General features: G+C 37.2%; 1 protein-coding gene across 2 annotated transcripts; it reads left to right on the top strand.

Annotated features, from left to right (window-relative positions):
• Window positions 1-96: 96 nt before the first annotated feature.
• Window positions 97-12150, top strand: LOC110889293 (60S ribosomal protein L23a-like). 2 transcript variants are annotated; one of them, XM_035979503.1, is made up of 4 exons: window positions 97-351; window positions 1468-1608; window positions 9121-9261; window positions 11543-12150. In XM_035979503.1, the coding sequence occupies exons 1-4, from the start codon at window positions 172-174 to the stop codon at window positions 11954-11956; spliced, it is 876 nt and encodes a 291-aa protein (XP_035835396.1). In that variant the 5' UTR covers window positions 97-171; the 3' UTR covers window positions 11957-12150. The 2 variants fall into 2 exon arrangements, with proteins under 2 accessions (XP_035835396.1, XP_021992489.1); XM_022136797.2 differs by lacking the exons at window positions 9121-9261; window positions 11543-12150 and adding an exon at window positions 5767-6394 and having other exon boundaries at window positions 99-351.
• The last annotated feature ends 1538 nt before the right edge of the window (window positions 12151-13688 follow it).

Below are 13688 nucleotides of genomic sequence, written 5' to 3'. Positions count from 1 at the left end.
TTACAACCCAACAAAGGCAAATTTGTGTTAAAACTTGAAAACAATAAAAGGTGAGGGGTGACACTGCAAACATTTCTGTATCTTTTATCCTCTTAGAACATAGCCACAAAGGCACAAACCCTTAACTATTCATAAACCTCTGAAATCGATTATTCATATTCGTAATAATCAATGGCTGTTGTATTTTCTTGTTCGAACATGATCACCCAGCTCAGAAATCACCACTCACCGTCGCTAAAGACTGCTGCTTTTTCAAATGGGGTTTTTGTAAACCCCATCAATTTCAAGATTGCTTCAAGTTTCACGCGTAAATCATCGCCTTTCGCCATCAAAGCTTACCAGAATGAATCGGTAATCATTCTTTCATATGATATTTGTTATGCCCTTAAGCTGTTCAGTGTGATTTGGGAATATTTTGGGTGGGTGGGTGGGTGTGTGGGTGGGGGTGTGTGTGTGTGTGGGGGGGGGGGGGGGTATATTGGAGCAATGTAATTTGTACACTTATTGTTGTTGTTAATTCATTTAATAGATAAATCCCACGGTTTTTTTTTTTTTTTTTTTTTTTTTTTTTTTTTTTTTTGTAATAAGAATTGATATCAAATATACTAGACAGGATTTGGGCTGTGTTGTATGAGGGGTTGAATGTTACAATCTGCATCATTTTGCTTGTTATAATAGTCACATTGTTTACATAGGATTAGGGCTGCAAACGAACCGAACGAACATCGTTTGTTAAGGACATGTGTTCATGAACACTTACTGAATAGGATTTTATGTTTGTGTTCGTTTGTTAAGGAAATGGGCTTGTTCATGTTCGTTTGTGTTTGTTTGTTAATTTTAAGCAACGAACGAAAACGATTGTTGATGAACACAAATGAGCACAAACTAATTTTCATGAACACAAATGGAAACAAAGGAACATAGACAAGCTTTCTTGGTTTTAAAAAGCGCGCCTGAGGCGTGAGGCGCACTAAGGCGCAGCTTCTGGGGCTTTTTCGCTCAGCGCCTTGTGTAATTACAAGAAGCGCCCAAAAGGAGCAGATTTTTGGGTTTTCTGGGGGCTTTTTGGCTTGAGGCGCGCGCCTCAAGTCTCTGAGGCGTTTTTCTGCAGAAAAAAGTTGTACCTTGGGTTTTTTACATTTTCTTTTTATTCTTGTTAGTGGTTCCGCGTGCAACGCGCTCGTAGTGATTTCAAAACACAGACTAAATAACAAAAGAAGTTTGCCGCAACGCGACTATGGTGATTAACCTAGTTTGTGTTAAAAGTTGAAAAGTTTTGGGTATGCACTTGAAAACAATAAAAGGTGAGGGGTGACACTTCAAACATTTCTGTATCTTTTATCCTCTTAGAACATAGCCACAAAGGCACAAACCCTTAACTATTCATAAACCTCTGAAATCGGTTATTCATATTCGTAATAATAATCAATGGCTGTTGTATTTTCTTGTTCGAACATGATCATCCAGCTCAGAAATCACCACTCACCGTCGGTAAAGACTGTTGCCTTTTCAAAAGGGGTTTTTGTAAACCCCATCAATTTCAAGATTGCTTCAAGTTTCACGCGTAAATCATCGCCTTTCGCCATCAAAGCTTACCAGAATGAATCGGTAATCATTCTTTCATATGATATTTGTTATGCCCTTAAGCTGTTCAGTGTGATTTGGGAATATTTTGGGTGGGTGGGTGGGTGTGTGGGTGGGGGTGTGTGTGTGTGTGGGGGGGGGGGTATATTGGAGCAATGTAATTTGTACACTTATTGTTGTTGTTAATTCATTTAATAGATAAATCCCACGGTTTTTTTTTTTTTTTTTTTTTTTTTTTTTTTTTTTTTGTAATAAGAATTGATATCAAATATACTAGACAGGATTTGGGCTGTGTTGTATGAGGGGTTGAATGTTACAATCTGCATCATTTTGCTTGTTATAATAGTCACATTGTTTACATAGGATTAGGGCTGCAAACGAACCGAACGAACATCGTTTGTTAAGGACATGTGTTCATGAACACTTACTGAATAGGATTTTATGTTTGTGTTCGTTTGTTAAGGAAATGGGCTTGTTCATGTTCGTTTGTGTTTGTTTGTTAATTTTAAGCAACGAACGAAAACGATTGTTGATGAACACAAATGAGCACAAACTAATTTTCATGAACACAAATGGAAACAAAGGAACATAGACAAGCTTTCTTGGTTTTAAAAAGCGCGCCTGAGGCGTGAGGCGCACTAAGGCGCAGCTTCTGGGGCTTTTTCGCTCAGCGCCTTGTGTAATTACAAGAAGCGCCCAAAAGGAGCAGATTTTTGGGTTTTCTGGGGGCTTTTTGGCTTGAGGCGCGCGCCTCAAGTCTCTGAGGCGTTTTTCTGCAGAAAAAAGTTGTACCTTGGGTTTTTTGACTTGTACATGTAAGTAAAATGGTATAAAAGCCTTATTTATGGCTATATATAGGTTAAAGGAAGTTAAAACCTAAGGGATATGTATGGGATATATATAAAAAAAATTATATAAACACCTTGCGCCTCAGGTACGAAAAGCCCACCGCTTTTGCACTTTGCGATTCGCGCCTCAATTTTAGATCTCGTCGCTTTTGTGCGCCTATCGCTTTTTAAAACCAAGCAAGCATTCATGAACAGGATATATAGTAGTACACTGACTGACTGACACTTATTAAATATTTTATTTGTTGAAATTTTGAAGTAATTAAATAAAATATAAAAACTAAAAACACTAGTGAACTATCGAATACAAACGAACACGTTACCAAACGTTCACGAACATAAATGAACGAACGCGACCTCTGTTCATGTTCGTTCATTAACTAAACGAACGAAATATCTTGTTCATGTTCGTTCGTTTGTTTAATAAACGAACGAACACAAACGAACTTCCCGCCGAACGGTTCACGAACTGTTCACTGAATGTCTGGTTCGTTTGCAGCCCTACATAGGATATTGTTATTCTATGATTGGTATGTGTTTGTTTGCACTAAACCTTTGTGCCGATGTAATTAGTTTCGAGTACAAAGTAAATGTGGGTTAATGGAATGGGTAGCATCTGAAACTACTTGCAATTTCAGTATCATAGGTGTAATAAAGTAGTCATGGATGTTTGGACTTAAGGCTTTCCTACCCCTTCTGTTATATGGTGCAGAGTGATTAGGAACCCGCACGTTTTAAGTACATTCTAAGTGAACCCCAACCCCGCCACAATGAGGAATGGTATCTAATAAAGCATTATATATAACAGTTACGCTTTATCTAACGATTCAATTCTAACTAAGTAAATGTTTTACCAAGTACTAATGCTATTTGTATATATATCCCATAGTTGTTAAAAGCCATCGCCTCTTGCGCCTAGGCCCAATTTCCTAGCTAGGCAAGGCAATTGCGCCTTAAGTCAGGGCACTTGCGCTTTAATGCTCCGAGTGATGGTTAATGCGCAGATTCCGGCGAGATTCCTAGATTCTTGAGAGTTTTCGGCCAAATTCTCTAAATTTTGGCAAGATTCTAGCTGGATTTCTACTTTTTTCTAACGAAACTACTTTTCTACACTAATAAACTAGCATTTTATAACTTTTGGTACTAAATAGACGATATTAAATGTTATATAATAGCTTTAGTTTATTTTATTTGAAGAATAGTATTAATTTTCTATTATATAAAAACATTTTTTAAGTTTTTTTTTGTTGTACGCTTTTTTTTCTCAGGCCCGCGCTTTTTTTGCGCCTTGCGCCTAGGCCCCCAGGCGAGGCCTATGCGCCTTGAGTGCGCCTAACGCCTTTAATAGCTATGATATATCCATAACATGTCCATGTACATGATTTCATGACCTAAATAGGGCGACTAAGGTGTAAGAAGCTCTCTCAGTTCCCATCTCAGACTTGGTAAATGATGCCTTTTTTTCGTAACCATGAGAACCCGATACTGGAAAACCCACACGGTTACCAGTGAAATTAGGTAAAACGCAGGTTGTGCTAGGCAGGTGGCTATCATAGTTGTTAATGGCGAATAGCGCTAAATAGCGGGCGGCTATTTTATAAATAGCGATACACTAGAATTTTTTTTAATCTTTTACTAGTTCTTTTACCCGCCGCGCGTTGCGGCGGCACCATACACGAAATGATAACTTATAGACTACAATCAACCATACTCGTTTCCGAACTAAATTTACGTCAAATCGTATGATAACTCAGATTTATACCTTCGAATCAAAACGTATTACATTTGACCTGATCTGTTTCCAAATAGAATTTACGTCAAATCGTAGTCCAACTTAAAACATATATAAAAAAAACATTTTATAATTGACCCGGCTCATTTTCAGACAAAAGTTACGCTAAAGCGTAGACGAACTCGAATTTTATATCGACATGTCCATAAAAATAAAAACTTAAGAAATTAGTTTTAGGGTAAGCTTGAAACTTTAGAAACTTGAGGGGGTCAAAATGACATTTTCAAAGTTAAGAGGGTTACCTCTGACATTATAGCAATGTTTGGGGGTAGAATGGGTTACATGTCAAAAGTTTGAGGGTTAAAGAGAAGTTAGAATGTATAGGGGACTTTTTTTGTCAAGTTGGAAAGTAGGAGGGTCATTTTTGTCAAGTTAGAAATTTGAGCAGTGAATTTTGTATATTTAGAAAAGTTAAGGGGTGATTTTTGTCAAATCAGAAAGGTGGTTGGCACTGACCTTTCAATTTAAGCTTTATGTAATATGTATATTATATCAAAATACCTTGGTATATATGCTATTTTACATGTATATTTAACAAAAACCTATGCTATTTTACATGTATATTTAACAAAAACCTAAAATCTAGCTATGTTATAGCTATATTTAATTGCTATTTATACTAAAAGAAAACAAAAATAAAAAAATAAACTGTCGCTATTATCGCTACAACCCTAATAGCGAGCCTAGACCTATACGCTACGTAGCACGCTATAGCGATCGTTATGCTCGCTGTTGACAACTATGGTGGCTATCAAGGGGATAAAAACCGCTGGAAGATGGATTCGAACTTGAAACCTCTACTAGAAAGAGAATCCATAAATAGATATACCTACCTTGCAGCTTTCTTGATCTCCTCCTGGTCATACCTTGTGTCCCTTGCAGTTTCCTATGTGGTCAAAGACTCAAAGCGCACAAGGCGCGAGTCTAGGGGTGCAAACGAGTCGAGCTACTCGTGAGCTACTCGAGCTCGGCTCGAAAAAAAGCTCGAACGAGCCGAGCTTAAACAAGCTCGAGCCCGAGCCTAAAAACAAGCTCGTTTAGTAAACGAGCCCGAGCTTCACTTATCGAGCTCGAGCCGGCTCGCAAGCCTAATCGAGCTTTCTGTTTATATATGTTTTTTATTAATATATTAAACATATATTTATACAATAATAATTACCATTTATATAAATATAAAAAAAATAACTAAATTATATGTATAATAATAATTATAATTAATATAAATTAATTAATAAATATTAAACGAGTCGAGCCCGAGCCGAGCTCGAGTTTGAAAAATTACCTTCGAGCCGAGCTCGAGCTTCAGAAATAAAGCTCGAATCGAGCCGAGCTCGAGCTCGAGCTCGAGCTTTCATATGTTAAACGAGCTCGAGCTTGAGCCTGGTCGAGCTCGAACTCGGCTCGGCTCGTTTGCACCCCTAGGCGCGACACACTAGCCCTTTGTTCTTTGAGCGCGTCTTGCCTCTTTTACTACCTAACTAGCAGCATAAGAATCATTATTTGTACTTTTCATATGATATTTCCAATTAAACGACGTCACAGGACCAATCTCCGACCGAAGTCCAACCGAAGAGAAGCACGGCAACACCAACTAACCCTGAAGTCGACAACTTTAAGGAACCCGAAGAGGAACCACAATCCTTAAAACTTGCTAAGGCAAAGGCGAAGGCAGCCACAGCCTTACAAACATCAATGGATTATCAACAAGTTCTCAAGTATCCCCTTGTTACCGAAGCTGCAATACAATCGATCATCAAAGAGAATACGTTGGTTTTCATGGTGGATGTACGCGCAAACAAGAAAGACATTCGGAACGCCTTTGAGAACATGCTTAAAATCAAGACCAAGAAAATTAACACGTTGATCAACTACGACGGCACCAAAAAGGCTTACATACAGTTGCCTCCTGAAAATCAGGCTGCTACGATCGCCAAGAGACTCAAAATATTGGCTTGATTGTTTTTTCGTACGGAGACCAGATTTGTGTATATAACCAAGGCGATTGAGGATGAAGGTGTTGAGCATGTAAGTTAAAACTTTTTTTGTTTTAAGAATATATTTTAGCGCATAACTCGGCGATTTTGGATCTTGATCTTGCTTCATGTTATTAATCATGTTGGTTGTATTAAAATCAAATATGGTTCCTCTATCCATTTGTGGTAATGTTTTGTGGGCAGGTGTTAAATTTGAAAGCTAAGTAGATAATGCGGTAAAATATCGGATATCGGTTAAGGACCGATATTTGAGATATTGGTTATTGCGGTGGGATATCGGTAATTTTAATATCATGCTAAATTTATGTGTATATAGCAATTTAACACAATTGTAACAAGTAAGAACTGACTAAGATTTAAAACACTATCATTTAACAGTAACAACCAATAATTAAGACCTAAAACACTAATAGCAGCAATAAGAAGAAAAATGAACGATAGAAATAAGAAGAATGGTATTGATATTGGGAAAATCGGTGATTTATCGAATATCAGTCAAATATCGGACAATATCGCTGATATTATTGGTACTGATATTTTGACCGATATTTTGTACAGCTATCTCGGCAGGGGACCGATAACCGATATATCACTGATATATGATATATCGGGATATTGACTACATAGTTTGAAAGACCCCTAACTTTTTTACTTTCATGGGTTGAATAAGTTTTTTTCTAAAGGCATAATCATTTATTTTTTTCTTGTTCATCAATGTAGGATTATATAGATTAATTAGCTGAGTTTGATTACCCTGGCAATTTTGGCCCAACACCTTAGTTTTAGTTTTAGATCAGAATTTTGAAGTACTGCATGATAACAAAATATATAACAGTAGGTCAGCATTGAAAGAACTAGATTGTATTACCAAACAAACTGCATGGATCATTGTCCCTAGAGGAGCAAACGAGCTGATAATTCAAACTTTTTAAATAATAAAACAAGCCATTTAAATTTTCAAGATAATCTCCAAATCAGAATTATCTCTTCAATGTTTGAAATGAACAAAGTATAGTGTGAAATGGCTATTAAATATAAACTTAGGGTAATGTCGCGGTTCATACAACTAAGATAAAAATGTTAAAAATTTGTTTTGTTAACAACGCACACTAACCCTTAAAATTTGCCTACTGCCCACAATATAAGACTTGAATTTACACCATTTGAGGTGACAGATGTATGATGTCACTAGGCCAAGAGGCCAACCTGCACCACTTTGGTAGAGATATACACGCCTATTCTTATTCTTAGCCAGTCTCCAACATGTAAGTTCACTTTGTGGATTTCTATCACTTTGTCGCCGCTATTGGTTCTACTATCACCGCTATTGCCATTAACATACCCCAGCCGTTGGATCAAGATAAGGAATGAGTGGCTGGGGTTAGTTGTGGGACACCGTGGTCCGAATCGACTAATAGCGGCGACATATAGCTTGTCGCTGGCGTCACCGCTATTGCCTCCTTTTCTTATTGTGAAAGCTTATATTCATATGTGAGTTAACCTAGGTTTATTCACATGCGATTGTCATTGAGTTTATTTTAGACAGGTTTAGGTATTTGGAATTAGTCAAAAGTATATAATATGTTAACTAACATCTATTCACATATGAAAATTGATTTTTTTTTATGTAAACTACCGTATACAATCAACCACATGTTTATGTGAAACATAAGGACTTCAAAATCATCTACTAGGGCTAGGGGTGTTGTTCATTATTGTACATCCGTCAAAACGGGTCTCCAAAACCCAACCCGAATTGCAAAATTTCAAAATAAGGACCTTTGGAAAATAGTTTAAAAGTGGGAAAGTTGACTATTTTTATTATTTAATTCATTAAAATTTATTAAGTATCACGTGGGTAAACGCCGGACTAAAAACGTTAAAACGTATAAAGGAAGAGTTAAACGGAGTTAATTGTGTTAGTTAATTTAATATATAAGTTAGGGTGTGACAATTATATCAATCCAATGTAAACAATACACACAACTTTTTATAGTCTAAGCAACAATACACACACTCACGTAAACAACGGACTATATCAAAATATTTACTTTAGGTAAAACTACTATTAAAAAAACTTTTAACATGTGCATAAATATAAATAATAGACGAATGTTCTTTCATTTAACTAAAGATGGTTGTCTATATTCATTCGTTTAACTGAACTAATTAATACAAAAAGTTATTTACCCATTCGTTTATGTGTTAGATGCTTAGTTACTTTTAGGGATGTAAATACATCCAAAGGCTCGAGAGTTACTCGTGATCGGCTCGGTTAATAGCTTGAACGAGCTGAGCCTTAACGAGCCCAACCTTGAGCTCAAGTCTGAAATAGGGCTCGTTTAGTTATCGAGCCGGTGCTCAAGCCTGATATACAAAGCTCTTTTAGGCTCGCGAGCCCAAACAAAGTTTTAGTTTTTTATATAAAATATAATAACACTGATGATACAATTGGCGACCCAAGCTCGAACCAAGCTTTGGCTCGTTTAAACGATACTGAAGCGAGCTCGAGCCGAACTTTTATCTCGTTTAAGGTTGTTCTCAAAATAGCTCGAGCCGAGTCGTGCCAAGCTCGAGTTTGAGTTTTACTCGCGACCGAGCTCAAGCTTCATAAAAACATGACGAGCCGACTTCGAGCCTAGTCGGGTTCAGACTCGGCCCGTCTCGTTTACACCCCTAGTTACTTTACAACCCAACAAAGGCAACTTTGTGTTAAAACTTGAAAACAATAAAAGGTGAGGGGTGACACTGCAAACATTTCTGTATCTTTTATCCTCTTATTAGAACAGAGCCACAACACAAACCCTTTACTATTCATACATAAACCTCTGAAATCGGTTATTCATATTCGTAATAATAATCAATGGCTGTTGTATTTTCTTGTTCGAACATGATCACCCAGCTCAGAAATCACCACCCACCTTCGGTAAAGACTGTTGCTTTTTCAAAAGGGGTTTTTGTAAACCCCATTAATTTCAAGATTCCTTCAAGTTTCACGCGTAATTCATCGTCTTTCGCCATCAAAGCTTACCAGAATCAATCGGTAATCATTCTTTCATATGATATTTGTTATGCCCTTAAGCTGTTCAGTGTGATTTGGGAATATTGAGGGGGGGGGGGATTTGGGGGTATTTGCGACATAACAACAACGTTCGGGTAAAATTGCAATTAGAGTTAAATGCCATTTTAGTCCTTGAGGTTTGGGCCATTTTGCCAGTTTAGTCCAAAGGTTTCAAAAAGGTTTCACAGTTGCCATTTTAGTCCACTTGGTTAACTTCATCCATTTTTTCTGTTAACGAGAAGGCCAATTTGGTCATTTTGTATGTAATTCTGTTAACTAAAAGGGCAATTCAGCCATATAAAATGACCGAATTGGCCTTCTCGTTAACAGAAAAAATGGATGAAGTTAACCCAGTGGACTAAAATGGTAATTGTGAAACCTTTTTGGACTCACAGGTTAATAATGAAACCTTTGGACTAAACTGGCAAAATAGCCCAAACCACAGGGACTAAAATGGCATTTAACTCTTGCAATTATTTCGTTAGAGGGGGTCAGAGTGCCAATTGGCCTAAACCCAGGGGGTAAATTGTAGTTTACTCATGATTTTATGTTTGTGTTCGTTTGTTAAGGAAATGAGCTTGTTTATGTTCGTTTGTGTTTGTTTGTTAATTTTAGGCAACGAACGGAAACGATTGTTGATGAACACAAATGGAAACAAAGGAACATAAACAAGCATTCATGAACAGGATATATAATAGTATACTGACACTTATTAAATATTTTATTTGTTGAAATTTTGAAGTATTTAAATAAAATATAAAAACTAAAAACACTAATGAACTATCGAATACAAACGAGCACGTTACCGAACGTTCACGAACATAAATGAACGAACGCGACCTCTGTTCATGTTCGTTCATTAACTAAACGAATGAAATATCTTGTTCGTGTTCGTTTGTTTAATAAACGAACGAACACAAACGAACTTCCCGCCGAACGGTTCACGAACTGGTCACCGAACGTTTGGTTCGCTTGCAGCCCTACATAGGATACTGTTATTCTATAATTGGTATGTGTTTGTTTGCCTAAACCTTTGTGCCGATGTAATTAGTTTCGAGTACGAAGTAAATGTGGGTTAATCGAATGGGTAGCATCTGAAACTACTTGCAATTTCCATATCATAGTTGTTAATGGTGAATAGCGACAAATAGCGATAAGGTACCTATATGCTACAGAGCGAACAGCGATAAATAGCGGTCGGCTATTTTATAAATAGCGACACACTAGATTTTTTTTTTTTTTAATTTTTATATGTATATTATATCAAAATACCTTGGTATATATGCTATTTTACATGTATATTTAACAAAAACCTAAAATCCAGCTACTTTATAGCTATATTTAATTGCTATTTATACTAAAAAAACAAAAATAAAAAAATAAACAGTCGCTATTTTCGCTACAACCCTAATAGCGAGCCTAGACCTATACGCTACGTAGCGCGCTATAGCGATCGTTACGCTCGCTGTTGACAACTATGGTGGCTATCAAGGGGATAAAAACCGCTGGAAGATGGATTCGAACTTGAAACCTCTACTAGAAAGAGAATCCATAAATAGATATACCTACCTTGCAGCTTTCTTGATCTCCTCCTGGTCATACCTTGTGTCCCTTGCAGTTTCCTATGTGGTCAAAGCGCACAAGGCGCGAGTCTAGGGGTGCAAACGAGTCGAGCTACTCGTGAGCTACTCGAGCTCGGCTCGAAAAAAAGCTCGAACGAGCCGAGCTTAAACAAGCTCGAGCCCGAGCCTAAAAACAAGCTCGTTTAGTAAACGAGCCCGAGCTTCACTTATCGAGCTCGAGCCGGCTCGCAAGCCTAATCGAGCTTTCTGTTTATATATGTTTTTTATTAATATATTAAACATATATTTATACAATAATAATTACCATTTATATAAATATAAAAAAATAACTAAATTATATGTATAATAATAATTATAATTAATATAAATTAATTAATAAATACTAACCGAGTCGAGCCCGAGCCGAGCTCGAGTTTGAAAAATTACCTTCGAGCCGAGCTCGAGCTTCAGAAATAAAGCTCGAATCGAGCCGAGCTCGAGCTCGAGCTTTCATATGTTAAACGAGCTCGAGCTTGAGCCTGGTCGAGCTCGAGCTCGGCTCGGCTCGTTTGCACCCCTAGGCGCGACACACTAGCCCTTTGTTCTTTAAGCGCGTCTTGCCTCTTTTACTACCTAACTAGCAGCATAAGAATCATTATTTGTACTTTTCATATGATATTTCCAATTAAACGACGTCACAGGACCAATCTCCGACCGAAGTCCAACCGAAGAGAAGCACGGCAACACCAACTAACCCTGAAGTCGACAACTTTAAGGAACCCGAAGAGGAACCGCAATCCTTAAAACTTGCTAAGGCAAAGGCGAAGGCAGCCACAGCCTTACAAACATCAATGGATTATCAACAAGTTCTCAAGTATCCCCTTGTTACCGAAGCTGCAATACAATCGATCATCAAAGAGAATACGTTGGTTTTCATGGTGGATGTACGCGCAAACAAGAAAGACATTCGGAACGCCTTTGAGAACATGCTTAAAATCAAGACCAAGAAAATTAACACGTTGATCAACTACGACGGCACCAAAAAGGCTTACATACAGTTGCCTCCTGAAAATCAGGCTGCTACGATCGCCAAGAGACTCAAAATATTGGCTTGATTGTTTTTTCGTACGGAGACCAGATTTGTGTATATAACCAAGGCGATTGAGGATGAAGGTGTTGAGCATGTAAGTTAAAACTTTTTTTTGTTTTAAGAATATATTTTAGCGCAAAACTCGGCGATTTTGGATCTTGATCTTGCTTCATGTTATTAATCATGTTGGTTGTATTAAAATCAAATACGGTTCCTCTATCCATTTGTGGTAATGTTTTGTGGGCAGGCAAGGGCGTAGCTTTGTGGGGGCGGGAGGGGGCCGCCGACCCCCCGAACTTTTCGTTCAGTAGTGGAGAGTAGGTAGTTTTCGTATAGAAATTTTTGGGTGTATACGTTTTTGACCCCTCGGTTTTATAGAAATTTTTGGTATATACGTTTTCGACCCCCCGGTCGGAAATCTCAAGCTTCGCCACTGTGGGCAGGTGTTAAATTTGAAAGGCCCCTAACTTTTATGGGTTGAATAAGTCTTACCTAAAGGCATATTCATTTATTTTTTTCTTGTTCATCATTGTAGGATTATATAGATTAATTAGCTGAGTTTGATTACCCTGGCAATTTTGGCCCAACACCTTAGTTTTAGTTTTAGATAACAAAATATATAAAAGTAGGTCAGCATTGAAAGAACTAGATTGTATTACCAAACTGCAGGGATCATTGTCCCTAAAGGTGCAAACGAGCTGAACCGAGACTGACTAGACTAAACTCTAGCTCGAGCTCGTTTAACTTACGAAAGCTCGAGCTTGGCTTTATACGAGCTTTGTTCATAAAGCACGAACTCGGCTAGTAGGTAGTTTTTCAAGCTTGTTACGGCTCGGGCTCGGCTCTTTTATTTTATTATATTAATTAAAGGTATTATTTTATATATAGTTTACTTGTCGCGGCTCGGGCTCGGCTCGTTTAGTTATTTTACATCAAATTCATTACTTGCTACTCGGTTTTGTATTTTTTTAATTTTAATTTTAATTTTTTTTTCTTTTTCTTTTTTTCTGTTTTATATATTTTTTATTTTTTATATTTGTTTAATTTTAATTATATTTATATTTTTTTATTAATTTTCTTTGTTTTCATCTTATCCTTACCTGAACCAATCCTGACCCAAACTCATCCTGTCCCAAACTTATTCTGACATTTTTACTAATATATCCATCCAGACTTAAATCTATTATAACCCAAACCAATCTTAACCCATGACCCAAACCCACTCAACTTGCCTACTTTACCACCCATAGGGATGGTTATGCTATTTATTTATTGGGTTATTGGATTTGAATAATCTTAAGTTTCATCTTTTGGCCGATAATAATCTCAACTTTAAAAATTCACTCCAATGATCCTAACTTGTAAAAGTTTGACTGCCGTTGATCATTTTCAAACATATAAGAATTTGGTCTGCTCAATAGATTCAAGTGCACCTGGAGACTTCTTAATTGATTTAAGTGCACCTATGTTAGAATATGGTTAATGGGGGTCAAATTCTTACAAGTTGGGATTGTTGGAGGGAATTTTTAAAGTTGAGATTATTATCGGCTAATAGGTTAAACTTAGGATTATTAAAATCCAATAACCCTTATTTATTTAATTATTTTTTTAGAAAGGGCCCGAAATTAAACTCTCGCACCCTAAAATAGGTTGTGCCGCCCATCAGGGGCGGTTCTTTCCACGGGGCAGGGGGGCCCCGGTCCCCTTGTTTTTTCACTTTGCAGTGTAAATTTTACCGAAAATTTTCAAAAAAAAAT

This window comes from Helianthus annuus, chromosome 11 (assembly GCF_002127325.2).
Source record: "Helianthus annuus cultivar XRQ/B chromosome 11, HanXRQr2.0-SUNRISE, whole genome shotgun sequence".
In the NCBI taxonomy this organism is placed as follows: Eukaryota; Viridiplantae; Streptophyta; class Magnoliopsida; order Asterales; family Asteraceae; genus Helianthus; species Helianthus annuus.
This window is presented reverse-complemented; position numbering and strand designations above follow the sequence as displayed.

Coding starts and splice junctions, on each gene's coding strand:
- LOC110889293 (XM_035979503.1), top strand. CDS start 172: ATGGCTGTTGTATTTTCTTGTTCGAACATGATCACCCAGCTCAGAAAT. Junction 352..1,467: donor AAGCTTACCAGAATGAATCG/GTAATCATTCTT, acceptor ATGATCATCCAG/CTCAGAAATCACCACTCACC. Junction 1,609..9,120: donor AAGCTTACCAGAATGAATCG/GTAATCATTCTT, acceptor ATGATCACCCAG/CTCAGAAATCACCACCCACC.